Source organism: Gigantopelta aegis, chromosome 14 (assembly GCF_016097555.1).
Source record: "Gigantopelta aegis isolate Gae_Host chromosome 14, Gae_host_genome, whole genome shotgun sequence".
Classification (NCBI taxonomy): domain Eukaryota; kingdom Metazoa; phylum Mollusca; class Gastropoda; order Neomphalida; family Peltospiridae; genus Gigantopelta; species Gigantopelta aegis.
The window spans coordinates 9431695-9450993 of NC_054712.1; the positions used below are offsets into that span (position 1 = coordinate 9431695).

A 19299-nucleotide genomic window follows, 5' to 3' on the forward strand; every position below is an offset into this window, starting at 1 on the left:
GACATGAACAATACGATTACACAGGAGTAAATCCTGATGTAAATGTGTAGAAAAACAATAGTTGTTTGCATCAATGAATACGTAACTGCAGTTTCGTTATTGCCTTTGTCTTTGTTAATTTTGTACCTATGGTCGAGAGCACGCACTGAGATCGCGATCGCGGGAAATGTACATGCAGTATTTATACAAATTGCAGTTAAACGTACACTGAATTAGTTTACAATAATCATATTTGTTAGATAATGCTAGATATATATTTGTTAAACTGTGAGATGACATTTATTAAGTTAGCTGGATTTTTGAAAAAAAGTAAAATTTTATTTTATTAACGTTTTTGGGGTTTTTTGGTAGTTTTTTTTTTATAAATGGAATATACTGTGAAGTCAGCATTCTTAGCTTAGGTATTTTACAAGCAGAAATCACAACAAGCATTTAACACGACGCTGAAATCAACAACAACAACATGAAGCAAATTATGAAGTTGTTGGGGGTGGGGAATTGATGGGGTTTTTTTTTTTTTTAAAGTCCCCCCCCCCCCCCAAAAAAAAAAACCCCAACATGATTTGATGGATTGAAGGCAAACACTTAACTGTTTTCAACCCACTACCCCACTTCTTTTGGCTTGATTTTTGTGTTATAATGATGCTATATATGTAAGCGTCTTAAAAATATCCTGGGGAAAGGCCTGCATTACATTCAACAGACATTCCAAATCATCACCAGATTCACTGCTATACGAGACAGCGAGTTAAAACGTCTTAAAATTACATTCTCTTTAACCTACAAAGTATATTACTTTATACACATAAATAATTTTTTGTATTAAAAAAATATTCCAGTTTCAGATAAAAAAATAATAATTAAAATGTCAAAAAATACAAAATAAAATAAAATGATATGAAATTAGCTATGAGCATACACTTTAAATATATATATATATATATATATATATATATATATATATATTTGGTCAGAAATATGGGCTAGTAGTTTAGCTTGGGGGGTTGATTTAAAATCACAAACCCACTAGCCACAAGACATTTTATCAGACACTGAAATACACAGTGCAAAATGTACCCTTTTCACCATTTGATCAGTTTCACAACATACCTTTTTCTTCACATAAGCATTTGACGATTTGATCATTTTCTCAATCTCTCCAGCAAGATCGCGACTCATCTCTGTCGAACAAATGGATCCGAGTGTACAGAGGGCTAGACTCTGAATATATTGTGTTTGGTGACTCAGATCACTGGCAAAGAGAAAAAAGGAATCTCTGAAACATTGGTACCACACCTCACCCTGTCCAATGCCAAATTAGCCAATTGGCAATTCAGGGCTAGCTCTGGGTAAGCAAAACAATTCACCACATTGTCTATTAAACTTAAAAAATGTCCAGAAATTGTCAGTTATTTTCTAAAAAATGTCAATTATTACATGAAATTATTTTGCCAACCTAAAATAAAATTTGCCAACTGCTTTCAAAATTCGCGATTAGTGAATTTGGCGAGTGCCAGAGCTAGCCCTGTAATAGTTATATAAAGTGGTTACAACATTGAGTTGTTGCCTAATAAAACATTCCTTATATTAACCACATTTTAATAATTTTTACCGAAATGCTCTACATATAGGTATCTAAAATTTGGCTAAGCATACTTATATTTTGTATTGTGGTAATTGAAATGACCGACATACATAAGTAAACAAAGAAATTATGCTTATTACTAAAGGGACAGGCTTTTAATAAGGTTCAAATTGTAAAAATTATGACCAGCTGAAATTCTAAATTGAGGACTTACTTTTTGAGTGAATTTGTCACCAGCAAGTGTACATCCTGCCTCTCGTCCAGTAACAACATGGCGCCCAAGTATCCAATCCGCTTGTCTGTAAACCGCGGCGACGCTATCAGCTTCAGACACTCCAGCTGTCAATATCAAGATTAATTATCTTTATTATTATTTCTTTTTACATCAAACTTAATTTCAGTATTCATGTAGAGCAGCAATTATAAGGAACAATATGTATATACAAAGGGTTGCATAGATTGTCCCATCATTTCGTTAGCGTGTGGATCACGTGGAGTGGTACTGGGGTAACCTATTTACCGTTGGTGCAAAATGGATATTGCTAAATAATGGGTTACGCAAATTTCCGATTTGTGAAGCCGTGATAGGCGTTCACAGTCCTCACAATTGTCATTCAGTGTTCGAAACAAACATTTATCCGTTTGTCCTGACAAGTGAATATTTGCTCAGACAAACAAAATGTATCTTGGTGGTTGTCCAGTGGACCAGTAAATATTTTCAATGACGTTTTATTCTGAGCAATGAAAAATATTGTCCTTGTACCTGATTAAAACATACTATTTATTTGGACAAGTTAAAATATTGTCGGACAAGTTGATTTCTAGATGTATTTGTCTGGTGGACTAGAGAAAAATTCTGCTTATTTCGATCACTGGCATCGACAATAAAAAGTAACATCAGATTCAGGTTCATGATGTGCTCAAATTTAACAATTTAAGAACAAACTTTATCTTTTCTTTCTCGCAACTTTGCAATCTCACTGTGCAATGCAAAAAGACTTGCATTTCATTTCATTTCAACTTATTTCTGTGCTTATATCCAATTAAGGTTCAAGCACACTAACCTGGGCACACACCTCGGCTATCTGGGCTGTCTGTCCAGGACAGTGGGTTAGTTGTTAGTGGGTTAGTTGGTTAGTGGTTAGTGAGAGAGAAGGTGTAGTGGCCTAACACCTACCCATTGAGCCATTAGGCGTATCATAAAATATTGTTTGTTTCCGGTTACCCGACCGACCCTAATTTGAACCTGCCGACCATAAAACTTTTTTTGTATATCCAAAAATGTTTTCATTAATATAACGATTTCCACGAAAATATTCCAAAACTATCACAAGCACTAATTTGGTGTCATTTAGGGGATAACACTACTGTCTTTTCTGATTTGTGGACGTATATCGGTGGTTTTACTGTCGCAAATTTAGTTTTATTGGCGACCCGTTAGCCACGAAATGTTTTCTTCTAACAATTGATTGATGGAGTTACTTCCCTTCAAATTGAAGTTCGGTAACTTTCGTGAGATATCGGGCAAAGAGTCGGAAAATTGTTTTCACGAATATATGCGATCTTTTCCGATTTACTCTACATCTAGCGTATAACACAGCATATAATAATAATAACTATATTTAATGATTTACTCCAGCGACAGACTGGCCGTGTAGAAATTTTGTGACCTTCTGATAAACTAGGGGAAGGAATGTTTACCGATACTGGAGTTTACTGCCAAATCAAATGATTAAATATGTCAGTAAGATCTAGATGCGTTTCGTTATTTTTTGTAAGTGGTCACTGGGAACTTTGCGGGTTTCCTCTAAAAACAGTGTTAGAATGACCATGTGTTTTACGTCCAATAGCCGATGATATTAAAGATAAAAATCAATGTGCTCTAGTGGCGTCATTAAATAAAACAAACTTTACTTTTCAACATTCATTTGAGCATTTGTACTGCATTTTTATTCATTGGACCAATTGATTGCTTCAAACCAAGTGTCTACTTTAATACTGGATGCATACAGAATAAAACTAACATTGCAAATTATAAAATTGGTAAGTCTACCATTTCTTAGATACACTAGGAAAGATAATATTCATAACATTTTTTTTAATGTTATTGTTGGACAGATAAATATAGAACCCTTCTTTTCAGTTTTCATTAAAAGAAATTGCTATAACTTATTTACTGGTTTCTATCCAATTAAGGTTCAACCAAGTCTGTCCTGGACCAGTACAGAAGTTAAGTGTTAGTATGAGTAAACCTTCTGCCTATTATTAAATAGCAAGGGGTCTTTTGTATGTACTCTCCCACAGATAGGTTAGCACCATGTTGCCCTCAAAATCAAAATGCCTTGCCTTTTATAAATTTATAAGTTGCCCATGTAAAAAGAAGCCTTTAAACACACCTATGTGGATAGTACTACATATTTCCTTTTTTTAATTAAGTTATGAAATAGATATAGAAAATAAAATGGCCATAAGGTTTTTGTCCTTTTGAAAATTGTATAATGGAAAAAAAAAAGCCCTTATATTTAAAACTGCACATAAAATATTCCCCCAAAACGTCACTTTACCATGCCTTACTTCATTTCTAGGGAAAACACTGTGATGAATGGTATTGTTGGTTTGCATAATGCATTTCTATACATGCAGAGGTTATTTTGGATACCGGTAGTCAACACCTTTATTTAATATCCATAAATAAAATTATTTTCCAAAATAAAATGTTTTTCCTACCTACCTACCCTATATTTTTCCAGCATGTAATAGGAAACAAGTAATTTTTTTTTTCGGCCTTAAGAACTCACTCTGGGATGGAGACGGTACTGGGCTGCGAACCCTGTACCTACCAGCCAGTAGTCCGATGGCTTAACCACTACGCCACTGAGGCCAGTAAAAGACTTGCAAGAATGATGTGATGTTGGTAACTTGTCAGGCCCCGGATAAGTTACCAATAACAGACTATACAAAGTTAAAAAAAAGTTTGTTTTGTTTAACAACACAACTAGAGCACATTGATTAATAGATCACCGGCTATTGGATGTCATTAAGAATTAAATACCGTAGCAAATAAATTTAATAATTTTCATAAACATTCTTAAATTAAAATAAAAAGTATGCAGAATTAAAATGTCTCACCTACCATAAAAAAATTGGTGTACTATGATAACCATCCATAGGTGCAACAATAAACCTAGTTTCTGTGACCTAGAACTTATAGTTTGTGAGAAACTGACCTAAAAATTAAGCTTTTAACAAAAATGTTGACGTTGTCGCCACTGCCATCGGAAAAGTAATACCCATATTTTACCTTTTCACTTTGTAAATAAGACAAAACATTTTTTAATCACCTCTATTACCTCTACTGGCTCTGACTCACCAATGAAATAATTACTAATTATGCATTTTTATGCATTTAAAGAATGACATGCGTTTGCCCATGTACTCACCTGACCAAAATGCGCTGGATAGCCAAGCATGTTTATATACAACAGCTTGGCGACATTCCTACAGCGATAAGTATTGTCTTCATCTCGGAACGAGTCTCTTATCATGGCACATTCTTTGTTCACCACAGACCTTTCGTCCGCAGCTGTTCGCGCGGAACGAATCTCGCGTATTAAATCACGGAGACGTTTAGGCGTTGGCATGGCAGTTGAAAACTGGGGAAAAAAGAAGAAAAATTAATAATACATATATTTTGTCAAAATGTTTATGAAAAACAAGGAAATAGTTATTTTAAATGAATCAACAGCATTAATTAAAGTACTTTTAAACAAAATAACTAGCACATGCAGAAAAATATCAGTTACTTTTTTAAAAATAGATAATAAAATAAAATTTTACTGATGGAAATGTAAAGCAAAATTAAAATTTTAACAAATCATTTTATGTGTTTAATTGTGTACATGTTCTATAAAATGAAAAATATGAATTTAAGTAAACATACATACAATAATATGATATATACAATACAAAATCTACATTAAGTTTTTAAATAAAGTAATATGTATATGTCAAATATTTCTGTGACAAATGTGCTTAAAACAAAAACAAATGACCTAACCATAGTCTACATGTACATATACAGAGAAATCCTTTGCATGTATGATAGCTTTAAGCTGGATAAAAAATGTATTAAAATGAAGTCTTGGACAAGTTACCCCAAGATCTGCTTAGTTACGTAACATAAATATCATATATGGCATAAGTTAATTAAAGTAAATATCAACAGAAACAGACGTAAAAGCTAATTAGGTTAATATTTTTTAACAATCTAATATTCACATGTTCATTGCCACATCAAATGAATTTGAAAGCTCATTCCTCATTGAATAATGTACGTATTACTATTAGCTGGTTGTCAATGCATAATGTTAATATTTAAGATACATTGTAAACCAATGAAATTGTGTTATTCTCAGGCTTCGTTATCAGCCTGTTTATTATTTATGTTACGTGTCATTTGTAACAGATGGCAATAGAAAATTATAATTTTATTTTTACCCATTTGTATATTGTTAATACCACAACTGGTTGGTAAACAAACATTTTTTTCTTTCCTTTTAAAAATAGATCTATGAACTTGTCTAAAAAAAATGAATAGTAACCTTCTAATTACCGTCAGTGATGCACTTTGTATACAATTGTTAAAATCCATTTAATATTTAAATATTCTGTACAGCTGTGCAGTTATAAATCATTGCAGATAAATATTCAGAATAAATTATTTACATGCAGTTAATAACCTTTCACCAAGGGTTATATTTATCCATCCCCAAAAGCATACATATATATATACAGTGAAACTCCTCTATTAAGACCACCTGTGGGACTTATGAAAATTGGTCTTAATAGTGGGGTGGTCCTATTACCGAATTACTAACATTTAGAAGGTTTTTAAAATTTTAATTGCGTTGTGTATAAAGTGATAAAAAAAAAGAAAAAAAAAGAAATGTACAATGTAAATGTGTCGTTGCCTGAATCTGTTTAACCAGCCATTTGAAGCCTTAAACTCACTTTCTGCAATTCCAAGTTCAGTTGCATATTTCAAAGCTTTCATTTTTAACATGGGGCCTGAAATCGGTACATCTTGACCGCGCATGCGTTGAAACCATTCCCACATTAATGTATTCAGCTGTTCTACGGAAGAACGTACACATAAACGTTTTCGATCATTATCTTTATTTTTCTCGTAGCCATCCAAAATCTCTGCCTTTCTTTTCAATATTAACTGTACTTGCGTTTTTCCGATACCGAATTTCTCTGCAAGCGTGCGTTGACTTTTTCCTGGACTGTCATTTATTAAAGTAACTTTTTGTTTCAAAGTCAATTCAGAGCGTGATTTACCCTTTTTGAGGGTTCCCATTTCAAACGTTGATATTACCTCTGCCGATATAACGGAAGAAATACGGCATTCGTAGTGTTTACCGTTTACCTCACTTCGACAGGGTCAAATACCCCCCCCCCCCCCCCCCCACAACTCACTTTGTGGCCTCAGTCATTACACATCTCAATAACGGATAACAACACTTCTTTTGTTTCCTAGTGAATTAGTCGGTAAATTTATTCTATTGTGTCCTAATTATCATTAACACATTTTATTAGACTCGGTAGATTTAGGTTGTATCTTCAAACAACAGGTACATAAGCATTAAACACGTGTCATGCCGACTTCTGACCTGTATCGTTTCTTTCAACATCAAACGTGATTATAGCGACTTTCCGCTGGAATGGCTATTGCAATTTGTATAGACAGTTTATTGGTTACAATGCTATTTAATTGACGCGTGGAACGCCTGTTCTCATAATCCGAATGAGTGTCGGCTCTAGAGTCTGATGACTGGCTTGCAGCCAATCAGCGCGTTACATCGCTTCATTAATATTAATCAGTTGACAATGTTTTCCGGAAACTGAAAGTTGGTTATGTGAACAGATTGCGATGGGCGGTTTTTCAACGACTTAAACGTGTATCTCTCTTTAACAGTTTTAATTCATTTCAAAAGACAGAACATTGGTGTTTACTTTACTTCCTGTTACCTGTTCCAGTCTCGGCTCAAACAAAGCAAGCATTAAATTTATATCAGTTATTGTTGAACAGCCTTGGGAATGAACAAATATGAGATATTCATATCGTAATTTGGTCGCACTGGCGGGGTCGAAATATATGCAAAACGACGATCGGGACTGACTTTACTGGTTGTAATCCGCAATAGCGGGGTGGTCTGAATACCGGGTAATTTTTACTATTAAATATGAAGGAAATATTCCGGTCTTCTAAAAAGTGGTCTGTTTAGTGGGGTGGTCTTAGAATCGGGGTGGTCGTTAGGTGGGGTTTCACTGTATATATAATATATATATATATATATATATATATATAAGTATTTAGCTTTTATTATGCAGACTATGTGTATATATTTGTAACTACATATAAACTGTCTTCACGGGAAAGAGCGAACGATCACTTTCACTCTCCTCCATACTCACCTGTAAAGTTTTACTAGCTGCAAACTGATCACCTTGCAGGGGTTTCCCCAAAGCCATATGGTGTAGGGGGCCACTACGCCTTAGGTGTGTAAGTAAGCGCTTTGGCATCATGTAAGGGCCTTAAATCAATTGCCTCTACGCTTTACTTGGCAGGGGTGGGGAAAAATGAAATTGTCAATCGGTCCCACTTGATGTCGTCACTACCGGGGGGGGGAATTATAAAATAAAAAAAAACAAAAAAAAATGATATTTTCGAAATAGTTTTTTAAAAAAAATGAGTGATATTTGTATAGTTTTATCTTGAATCATGAGCGCGAAACGATAAAATTGAAAACATAAAAAAAAAAAATAATCACATATGATCAGTGAAAAACCCCACAAATTGTATATATTTTACATAATAGAATAAATAATATAAAAAAGGAATAAAAGTTATGAATTTTAATTCCCATATATGTATGAAAAGTACGAGTATTCAGTACTGTATCTTGAAAATTAATAAAAGATGGCACTGTTGAAGCGTTTGACAGCCTGAGCAAGCACATGTTTAGACAAAGAGAGTAATAACGACATCACTGATTGGATGAAATTTGACCTCTACTGGCTCTTGAAATAACAGTACATGTAGCTGTTCTGCTCACTCGCACTTGTTAAAAAAAAAGGTGGAAACCGTTTGTTAATTTTAAAATCATTTATAATTATTGGAGACACTACATTGAACAGTCAAAAATAAATACATTTATAGATTATTTCATTATATTTTATGCTATTTTAAGCAGTTTGTATTGCACAAAAGCCTCTTGCTTTGGACTAGGACACTCGACCCGACAGAGCTCCGTACACAGGTGTTGACAGGTGTTGATTGTAACCAGTTGCAAATTCTGGGTCCTTTGTTTTAATTGGAGTGTAATACCTTGATGGCTCTCTAAACCAAGAATGGTGCTATCGTTAATGTCTGTGTAATCTTTTGACCGACTCAGCGACTTTGACAAATGTCTAGCCTAGTGGCAGTCGATTGACACTACTGTAGGTCCGATTGACACTACTGTAGGTCCGACTTCAGTGACTGGCGATATACTTAGGCAGACTTTAAAATCACAAACGTCTGAAACACCAGCCATATTGACCACTATTTATTTATTATTTTAAATCATGCACGAGATACCGATGTATGGGCTGACAGATAGGAATTTGTTCCAATAATAGAAATGGAGAGGTGCTTCGGACCGACAAGAATGACAAAAGTGGGACCGGCAAACGTGCGTTTTTTAAAAATAATTTCGGTCTCAGAGATCGAGAATCGGTCCCAGACCGGGGAAAAAAGGGCTTTTCCCCACCCCTGCTCTGCACCCATTTATTTCACAACAGTTGATTACCAATTGGCATAGACAACCAAGCTGGCACTGAAAATGTAAGCACTTTAAAAATATTCTGGGGAAAGTTCTGCCTTGTAATAAAAAAAATTTACTTTATTTTTTCAAAATTCCATGTGATTGCTCTCCTAGAACAATTTTGGGACTGTCCTTCAGTTCGCCGTGATCTTGTTCATGACAAAGACTGTAAACTAACCAGTGCTCTCCAGTTTGTCTTACCAAAAAAAAATTTAAAAATCTGTAGCTACTCTTACCAAAACAAAAAACAAATCTGTGGCTAGACTAAGTGCTTAGTGCTGTTATCAGATAAAATTTTATTTAAAGGAGCCTTTTTCTTCTTCTTTTCTTAAATATACCAGGGTTAGCTCTGGAATAGCAAAACATTTTGCCAAATTATCTTTAAAAATGCTCAATCAGTTATTTTCCAACAAAATACTAATTATTAGATGAAATTTGTTCTCAAAATTAAAATAAAATTTGCCAATTGTTCCTAAAATTTGCAATTGGCGAATTTGGGGAGTGGCAGAGCTAGCCCTGAATACACAGGCACAGGGTTTTTTCAGTTAGAAATTATATAGAATACAAAGACTAGGATATTTTATCAATCTACATACATCACCAGTGTTCTCGCTGGGTAAAAATTAAAGGACGACAGGTGCACAACACCCCCACACACCCTTTCCCTCCCCTCTCCCCCCCCCAAAAAAAAATAAACGCCCAAAAGAAAAAAAAAGAAAGAAAAAAATGGAAAGCTTGGTTACTGTATATCGTTGTGTTTTGGTCGACTTTGTGTAAAGACCTACCCCTTAGGCCATTTTTGACTCAGTATCTGGTACAAAAAAGTTTGTATAATGTACAAGCTGCCTCGGCTGTTATGTACTGTTAGATAAACTGGAGATATTGTCGGTATGCCATTCACGGGCATTTGTTTTGCTGACCCGATCAAAGTTTTAATAGTTATTTTAATAAAGATCTGAATATCTGAAAAATAATAAAGATTTTCTTAAGTGATCCCCTAATGTGGGATAATGTTTCTGGTTTTTTTATTTCCATCTTCATCGAATTAATCGCATTGATATCGCCATCTGATAAAATGTAGTTTTGTTTTTGTAAAGGCTGTGTATGTATTATTTAGCACTCAAGATAAATAATTTTAATGATAAACACTACCACTTTCGTTCTGATCACATGGCAAAATTAGTGCCAAATCAATCGGAGATTGCCGAAATTATAATACAAATATATATAAAAATCATTGCTCAAATAAAATACAACTCTTAGACTTATTGTGTGTATCAAACATACAAATGGATACTGGAATAACAGAGACTGATAAAAATACTGTTAAATTATGTAAGGTAACTGTTGTAAGATACTTAGGTTTTCCCACCATTTTGATGTGTGAAAAAGTGTGCATTTTGAAATAGCAGAGCCGGGTGCTGTAAAATATAGACGGAAGGGGGGGGGGAAGAAGAAGAAATAAATATGGGCACAGCAGAATGTGAAAGGAGGGTGGCACAAGCTTAAATAGAGCAGCGAGAACGCTGCATCACAGTGTTAATTATATTTGAAGGTAGAACTTTTAATAAACCTATTTAGAAAAGATGTTCTGTAGTTATTTATTGGCCATGCTACCAAATTTATTAAATATTACAATGTACGACAGACTACCATTAAAAATATCTTTGACCGTAAACTTTAAAAACCAAAACTGTTTATTAACTTAAAAAACAATTTGTTTTACAGAATTCCTAAATGGTACTAGCAGTAACTCTTAGTCTAATCATGAAAGCTAATAACATACATATAATGCTAATGTTACATTGTAGAGCTGGGCGGTATACCATCTGGTATTAGTATCATGTCAATACCAATTTACCGTAACAAGCAAATAACAAAATACCAAAATGTTTCCTGTTATTTAGTAAAGCACAAACAATATATATCTGACGAATGCAAAATAGCTGACAAGAGGAGAGAGATGAGGGTCTTGGGTATGGAATTTATTTTATTTAAATGAAATTAACAGGTGAGACTTAACTTGGGCATGTATTTAAAGCTGAGAATACCGAAGATACTGCTCGATATCAATATCTGTATCAATACTGTATAGATACCGAGGCAAATCACCCCAAAAATACTGATACCGAACCTGACCATCCAGCTCTATTAACTGTACATTGCAGATAGCAATTAAACTTGGTATGGTATGTTTACAATCAGTATACAAGTGGTTACATATTTTACACTTGTGAATGAACTATATATGTGCATTTACAACATACCATATCCAAAGAATGATGAAAAACCTAAAAGAAACCAATTACATATATATTTAAAAAAAAGTAAATTATATCTATGGTACTGGGAGTACATATCAAACAAATACATGTATACTTCCTGATGAAAAAGATTTTGACAGGACATTGTGTTACCCAGGCCCTAATCTAGAATTGAAAAAGTAGGAGAATGGACTCCTCCCTTCCCAGAAGAAAGGGGAGAAATTTGATCAAAACAAGCTAAGTGAACAATTATCATTACATTTAGTAACATTTCGTCCAGTTTCCATGTTCAATTGGAAATATTCAAAATTTTACACTTGGTTCTAATCATATTTTAATATAATTAAATTTTCTCTGGGTCTATACACTTTACGGCAATCTGATTGGTCCAGAGGTGCTTACTTTTAGAATTTTTGCCTAATTTTAACCACCATTAGCTGATCTAAAAATAATTAAAATTACAAAAAACCCACGAAAATAATACTTACTGATTCATATATGCAGTGCCCTCAATAGTTTAAGAAGTAGCAGGCTACAACAGTGATGATAGCAGGGGGCAAAGCGGGGTTGTCTGGGGGCCCTCCCCTAGAAACATTTGAAAAATCGAACCTCTGAGATGCATTCTCATTGCCTCTAATCGCGTTCAAGACAAATAAACAACTATTTTGGCACCTTGTTTGGATCCCTTTTGTAGGAGACTTTATTAAAGAAAAGAAAGCACTTTTTTTTCACCATCAACGAAAAGTAGGCGGCGGCAAAAGCTGTTTCAGGCGGCGATTTGCCGCCGGAGACCGGGTACTTTTGAGGGCTCTGTATATGAACTTTATTTCATGTATTTATAAAACATTTAAGTGAATATATATGAGTAAAAATTATAAACGTGTACCCACTCAACGTGGTTTTTGTTAAAAATTAATCCAGTAGTCTAAAGGTTAAAACAAAACAACCTTCGCTAATTGTGAAATGCAAGTATGAACCAAAAAACACGATATGCACACTTTTGTATGTCCCGCTACTTAAATAAAATACTACTTCCGGTAATAAAATTTCAACAACACAGTTGTATGTTTCATTAAAAACGTGATATTATTAAGTAGTTGACAATGTGCCATTGTTATTTTAAAAAAATATAAAAAAATAATTAGTATTTTCTAGCATTACTGAAATGAATGTGGCCAAGGATTAACAACACTTGACTGGTCACAGCACACGGCCCCGACATATGTTACTGTAACTTTGTAAGAAACAATAGCCCGCTTTACAGACCGTGTATCTGAAGAATGTCAATATAGACTACGACATGTATATGTAATCTCTTCACAACAGAAAGAAAGAAAGAAATGTTTTATTTAAGGACGCACTCAACACATTTTATTTACTGTTATATGGCGTCAGACATATGGTTAAGGACCACACAGATATTGAGAGAGGAAACCCGCTGTCGCCACTGCTTGGAATACTCTTTCCGATTAGCAGCATGGGATCTTTTATATGCACCACCCCACAGATAGGGTAGTACATACCATGGCCTTTAATATACCAGTTGTGGTGCACTGGCTGGAGCGAAAAATAGCCCAATGGGCCCACCGACAGGGATCGATCCCAAACTGACTGCGCATCAAGTGGATGCTTTACCACTGGGCTACGTCCCGCCCCTTCTTCACAACAGAAACCGATATGTGCGTCAATTCATATGTGTTGATTTTGATAATAAATTGAACAAGCAGGGCTAGCTATGCCACTTGCCAACTGCAAATTTTAAAAACAATTGGCAAATTTTATTTTAATTTGGCGAAAAAATTACATGTAATAATTGATATTTTGTTAGAAAATAACTCAGTTTCTGCAATTTTTAAAGTTTTATAGATAATTTAGCGAAATTGTTAATTGTTTGCTCACCTTGAGCTAGCCCTGACAAAGTAAAACATTATTTCATCGAATCAATCGTGCATTACACTGCACATGCGCAGAAAACATTTCCCGTTAATAGACTGGTTCAAGATTACTTGAGGATACAGTCTGGCACCAAAGCAAAACCAGTCTGACATCATACAGCGACAGGTTGCCATGTGAGCTATGGCACTAAACAAGTTGGGAGTCTTGACGTCTGTTGTGTGATTTCGTTTTAGAAATTAGATTAGGTCCAAAATATTACGGTGACTTTGACTGCTCACTACTAATAACTCAGTGACTTGAGCAGACTTTCAGAAGAAAAAAACATGCTCATTTTACCGGCAAGATTAGGGCCTGTGTGATACCATAATTTTATCATCGTGCTCAATAGATATCATATGTAAGCTATCTTATTGTAATTATTATATGCGAGATAGATGTTTTTTGCTAAATCTTTTAAAGATAAAATTATGCAGCTATATTTTTCTCTACGTTGGTGAAAAAATAATATATATTAACCAGTTGTACTATCTTATGATTCTTACTCTATTCAAAAGTGCAAATTTACATAGCACAGATAACAGTTTGAGACATTTGTTACAACTTTGGCCAAGAGTGCAGGCAATACTCAAGATTTCAAATTAAAGGTGACCTGCCATGAAACTGACAGCCAAAAGATTGCAACGTCTGGTAACTTTTTTTCCATGGCCCTTCCACTACAATCAATGCCCATGTCTGCTAGGAGATTATTGAAGAAAAATGCCACCTGTCTTAATTATGGTAACACAAATTAATTATAACAATAAAGGAGCGATTCGGGAGGAGGTAGGATCGCAACTCTGTTATTGCACTTCAATGACACACTGCCATAAGCTAAATGTCCTGAGCCCCAGGCACAGCCTCGGGTAGGTGTGTGCAGATGTGTCGGCAACCAATTACCTTTTGTATACTAGAATGACACTTCAGGCAGACATCCAAATAGGATCTAACGAACTATTATATATTCCGACAATTTAAAAACACAGCAAAGTTTTTCTTGATTTAGTGATCGGTATAATATCACAATTTTTTCCTCTATTCCACCTTGGTATCTATTAAAGATGGCTGTCCCGGCTGTAAAGTGTTATTATTGCGCCTATTGAATATAGTGCATACTCTGATATCATTATTGTTCCAGGATTTGATCATAAACAAATGTTTTATTTTTGGAAAACATTTATAAGGCACATAATAAGTCTGTACCAACTTTATGCGTATATTAATGTCCATATGATATTTTAAATGTCGAGGAGCGAAATAATAAACAATTCGAAAGTAGTTCGCAAGACCCGTGGCAAGTGGTTATGACGTCACATCCTATGAGGAAATGCTAATGGGAAACAACTCTTATGGAATAGTATTACGAAATTATACTGACCGCACAAAAAATATTGTGTACATGTATACTAAAAAAATAAATAATAATAATAATAATAAAAAATAAACACCGCTTATTTTATTTATTTATTTTAAAGGGTTAATCGGACGAATGAGCAATGCGACATACAATATAACATAAAGTTTAAAATATAAAATAAGAAAAATATTTTTTGAAAAACACGCTTACGATGGCAGGGGGCCTGATATAATATGATGACGTTGATGATGAAGCCTAATGGGAGTGGGTGGGGTGTTTGTCAAGAATTGCGTCAAAACAACTGTGTCAAATTTATTTATAATATAAATGTTTTTTTGCTTTGTTTAACGACACCACTACACCACACTGATTTATTAATCATTGGCTATTGGATATCAAACTTTTGGTAATTTTTGACACAAAATCGTAGACAAAACCCGCTACTTTTTTTTTCCATTGGCATCATTTTCAATGGTTCTTTTATATGCACTTTTCCAAAGAACTTTTCAATAGACAGGACATCATATACCATGGAATTTAATATTTACCAGTTATGGGGCATTAGTTGGAATCGGGGAAATCTGACAATGGGTCCACTGAGGTGCATCTTTTAGCTAGGCGTACGGGCTCCCATTTTTGCAGGTTGGTTTTTACCCGAATTAAACGAAAATGCCCGAATCTGAATTCATAACAAGATTTATTCATATTAGCATTACCACCAAACAGCTATATAGGATTGCAAACGAATCACTATGTATTTTTACATGGATCACAACTAATTTTGAGGGTAGAATGATACAAATATATGGTAAAAATGTCTCAGGTTAGCACATTTTGCTCGAATATCTCTATCATTTTTGCCCGAATTTGAGCTTTCGCTCCAGCACTGTCTTGTACGCTTATGCTGAGGTGGTTCCAACCAACGACGCAAGCACCTTATGCGAGCGCTCTATCTACTGAGCCATATCCCTCTCTCATGCATGCAGGTACAGAAGTTGTGCTAACATCGTAGGCTACGTAATTTGTATACATGTGTATCTTATATTTGAATACGGTAACAGTACACAGTTGATCAAACTTTATGTGGTGTTTTTTTGCTTGATTTCATAGATAATTGTTTTAGTATTCCTACGCTTTAAAGGGGCATACCCTAGTTTTTAAACACTAAGGCATATTTTTTTAACTATTAGAACCGTTTTTTATAGCTGAAATCATACTTTACTTAGATTTTATTGTTTTAGATTATCCATTTTTGTACATTCAAAGTGTTTTTGGTTATCCTGGTATTTTTAATATCACAAAATGCATTTCTCATATTTTTAAAAACGCACGTGCGTCTGAGAAGTAACAGTTATGATGTAGAGTTTTAGTCCATTTTTAGAGCGTATTTCACCATTTCATAGTCACAGACTCATGTTTCACTACATTGTAACGTTTTCCAAAGGTGTTACAGGTTTGTAGATTAAGTAAAACTGTTAATTTTCACGGGTTGAAACTAGGATATGTCCCTTTAACGACCTTTTTGGTGTGTGATAATTCCTGATAACCTAAGGAATGGCTCCAGGGATTTTCCGGGGGGGGGGGGGGGTCCGGGCGCCGGATATTCATTGTAAGAGGTGTTAAAACAGCCTCTTAAACACTATTATTAGGCCTATTACTAGTATTTTGACGTCGCGCCTTCTCGACTTTATTTTGATGTGTCTGCCTGTTATTATAGAGTTAGTCTTTAAAATATTATTTTCTATCTAGTAGGCTATCGCTAGCCTAGCTATTTTAAATCAGTATTTTACGACTTTAAAGGAGGAAAAAGTGGGGGGGGGGTGGGATTATGTGACGTTATATAGTGGGCCTGTACTAGTATGTAGCTGCCTTCTAAATTATATACATTTAAAAAACAACAACACAATATGCCCCTCAAATTTAACCCTTAGGAATATATATACAAAAATAGAAATATAAAGTCCAGATTTTAGCCTTAACTGACTTCAGAGGCGAATCTTGGGGGTGGGGGGGGTGGGGGGCAGAGGCCTGGGTCCCCCTAAATTTTGCGACAGTTATAATTTTATTATATATTAATTTTCACCCCCTCCAAACCTCCCCCAAAATTCCCTTGGCATTCCATCTCGTGTCATTGGGGCCTCCTAAATGGATTTTCTGGATCCGCCTCCTAGACTGCCCAGATCACAAAATCACCAATAGTTGGGCAGGCATGTTACATGATGTTTTCACACAGACTAGCAGAACTTTCCAGATCATCTACCTCAGTACAAGTAACATAGTCATATTCATCTGAAATATGTATAACTTTGATTATGTGTCTAGATTAGGGCCTCTATGTGGCCATAATATTGGACTTGAGTACTCGAGGGTCAAACGCGACCCGAACCCGAGTACCCGACACTTGCACTAGATGGTAATGAGACTAAGGAATAAAGTAAAATAGCATTATGCATCTTAATTCCAGCGCTGAACATGGTTGTTAAATCATGCCATTGTATTGCATTCCACACATTAGACTTTTGTTTTTCCTCCATCCTATAGCCCTATAATGTAATCGGCTGCAAGCATATGGCAAAATGACGTAAACAATGTAATTAAATGAAAGTGTTCGATACCCTAGTCTAGAAACAAAACGTGCTTAATCATTTAAATTCCATACATGACTGTATAAATTTTCTTATTTAAATTTTCTTAATTATGTTTTAAAATGTGCCATGTTATTTGTATTATTCATATATAAATAAATAAAGATTGAATTGATGTGTACTCAGATTGGGTTATTGCTAGATGAAAAATGAAGAAGAAGGTCTTTGACTTAATTCCATTAAATACCCCAATAATAGGCTTTCTTCTGTCATTCTGCGCCCATTCACAGAACATCAGCCATCGTCTTTCGATACCCACAACGATGCGACTATATCTGTCTGTATTCATCGGTGACGTTTTCTCAAATGAAGTTAAAACGTCATTCGTGACGTAGAATAATTAACAGTTCCTGGGGAAACTCTTATCATGGTGGTAATCGTTGCTGCCCTAGATTTGGATGCTATCCACTGGAAAATACGCCATATTTGGATTCCGTCCGTTAAAAAAAAGGGTTATTTTACATCCATTACGGATAGGCCTAATTCTACAGCTACAAAAGAACATTTAAGGACAAGCATGTCCTTGAACATTTCTGTACTTAACACATAGCCTAACATTTTATGTGAGTTAAATGGGTTTTTCCCCCTTTTTTTCCCCTTCAATATGCTATTTTTAAAGCCAGAATCACTTGTTTCCAAATATAATTCAACCACAGTGATTTTTTTTAAATTAAAAATTACCGCACAAAGAAGAATAAACATATATTTTAGAGCTCAGGTCAGGTCATAGGGCTTTACGTGCACATTCAGAACAAGCTGTTGTAGCGCATGTCTGTTTTGGGCACAAGAGCCGGCCGGCTCCTCCGTCCAGGACAGGAAAGGTGTGTGTGTGTGTGTGTGTGTGTGTGTGTGTGTGGGGGGTAATGGTGCTATAGAATTTTGAATGGAGCAAGAATTATGCCAAAAGAGAAAAGGTGCGCAAGTTTGATTGAGGAATTTGGGCGCAATTTTTTTTTAGAGCTCTACTGTCCATTCGACCAACGTTTATTGCACGAATAAAAATACGTCAGTTATTGATGATTATGACCGATAGGGCCTACGTACAGATTCCATTATTTAAACAAATACAGATGGAACGGATTACGTTTATTATTATTATTATTATTATTATTGTGGGTTAATTGCATATTTTAAATAGATGGGTCATATGAAACGTTTTGGAATGATTTCGCTATATAATCATTAATTTTAGTAAATTTACTTCTCTTTTTTTTTTGGGGGGGGGGGGGGGGGGGGGGGGGGGTATTGTGAAAATGTAGCCTGAGTACTCTGACCGTAAGATAACAAGACGGACCTCTGGACAGTCACGACGCTCTCATAACTGTCCAAATGTCCGTCTTGCTCTTACTTTTACGGTCAGAGTACTTGGGCTATGTGAATATGAAGATGAGCAAGCATTATAATTTGTGTATTAGGCCTACAGATGATCTTTCATTTCAAATGGCCTTCTGGCGAATTAATTTTATTATATCAAATTATCTAGCTAGTAATCGCATAACATTGGTCAACATAAATCTGTACCAGATCAAAGAAAATTGCAAATTACTTATCTCGAGATGTTGATCTTTTGTTTTGCTCTCGCTTCAGAGTTCGCAATATCCTGTGTACGATACACGGTGGTTACGTGTATGATCATATTATCAACAGA

General features: G+C 34.9%; 1 protein-coding gene across 5 annotated transcripts in view; it reads right to left on the bottom strand.

The window, feature by feature from the left end:
- Positions 1 to 17946, bottom strand: part of LOC121389045 (AP-1 complex subunit gamma-1-like) — a 59946-nt gene extending 42000 nt beyond the window's left edge. For 2 of the 5 annotated variants that reach the window (XM_041520654.1, XM_041520653.1), the window contains exons 1-4: positions 17839 to 17946; positions 5026 to 5238; positions 1800 to 1924; positions 1111 to 1252 (exon numbers count right to left, since the gene is read on the bottom strand). In XM_041520654.1, the coding sequence (XP_041376588.1) occupies positions 1111 to 1252; positions 1800 to 1924; positions 5026 to 5238; positions 17839 to 17940 (582 nt within the window). In that variant the 5' untranslated portion in view covers positions 17941 to 17946. Of the gene's footprint in view, positions 1 to 1110; positions 1253 to 1799; positions 1925 to 5025; positions 5239 to 11720; positions 11745 to 12205; positions 12504 to 14549; positions 14744 to 17838 lie in introns of those variants that run through there. The other 3 variants (XM_041520656.1, XM_041520657.1, XM_041520658.1) reach the window with 3 other exon arrangements.
- Positions 17947 to 19299: the final 1353 nt, after the last annotated feature.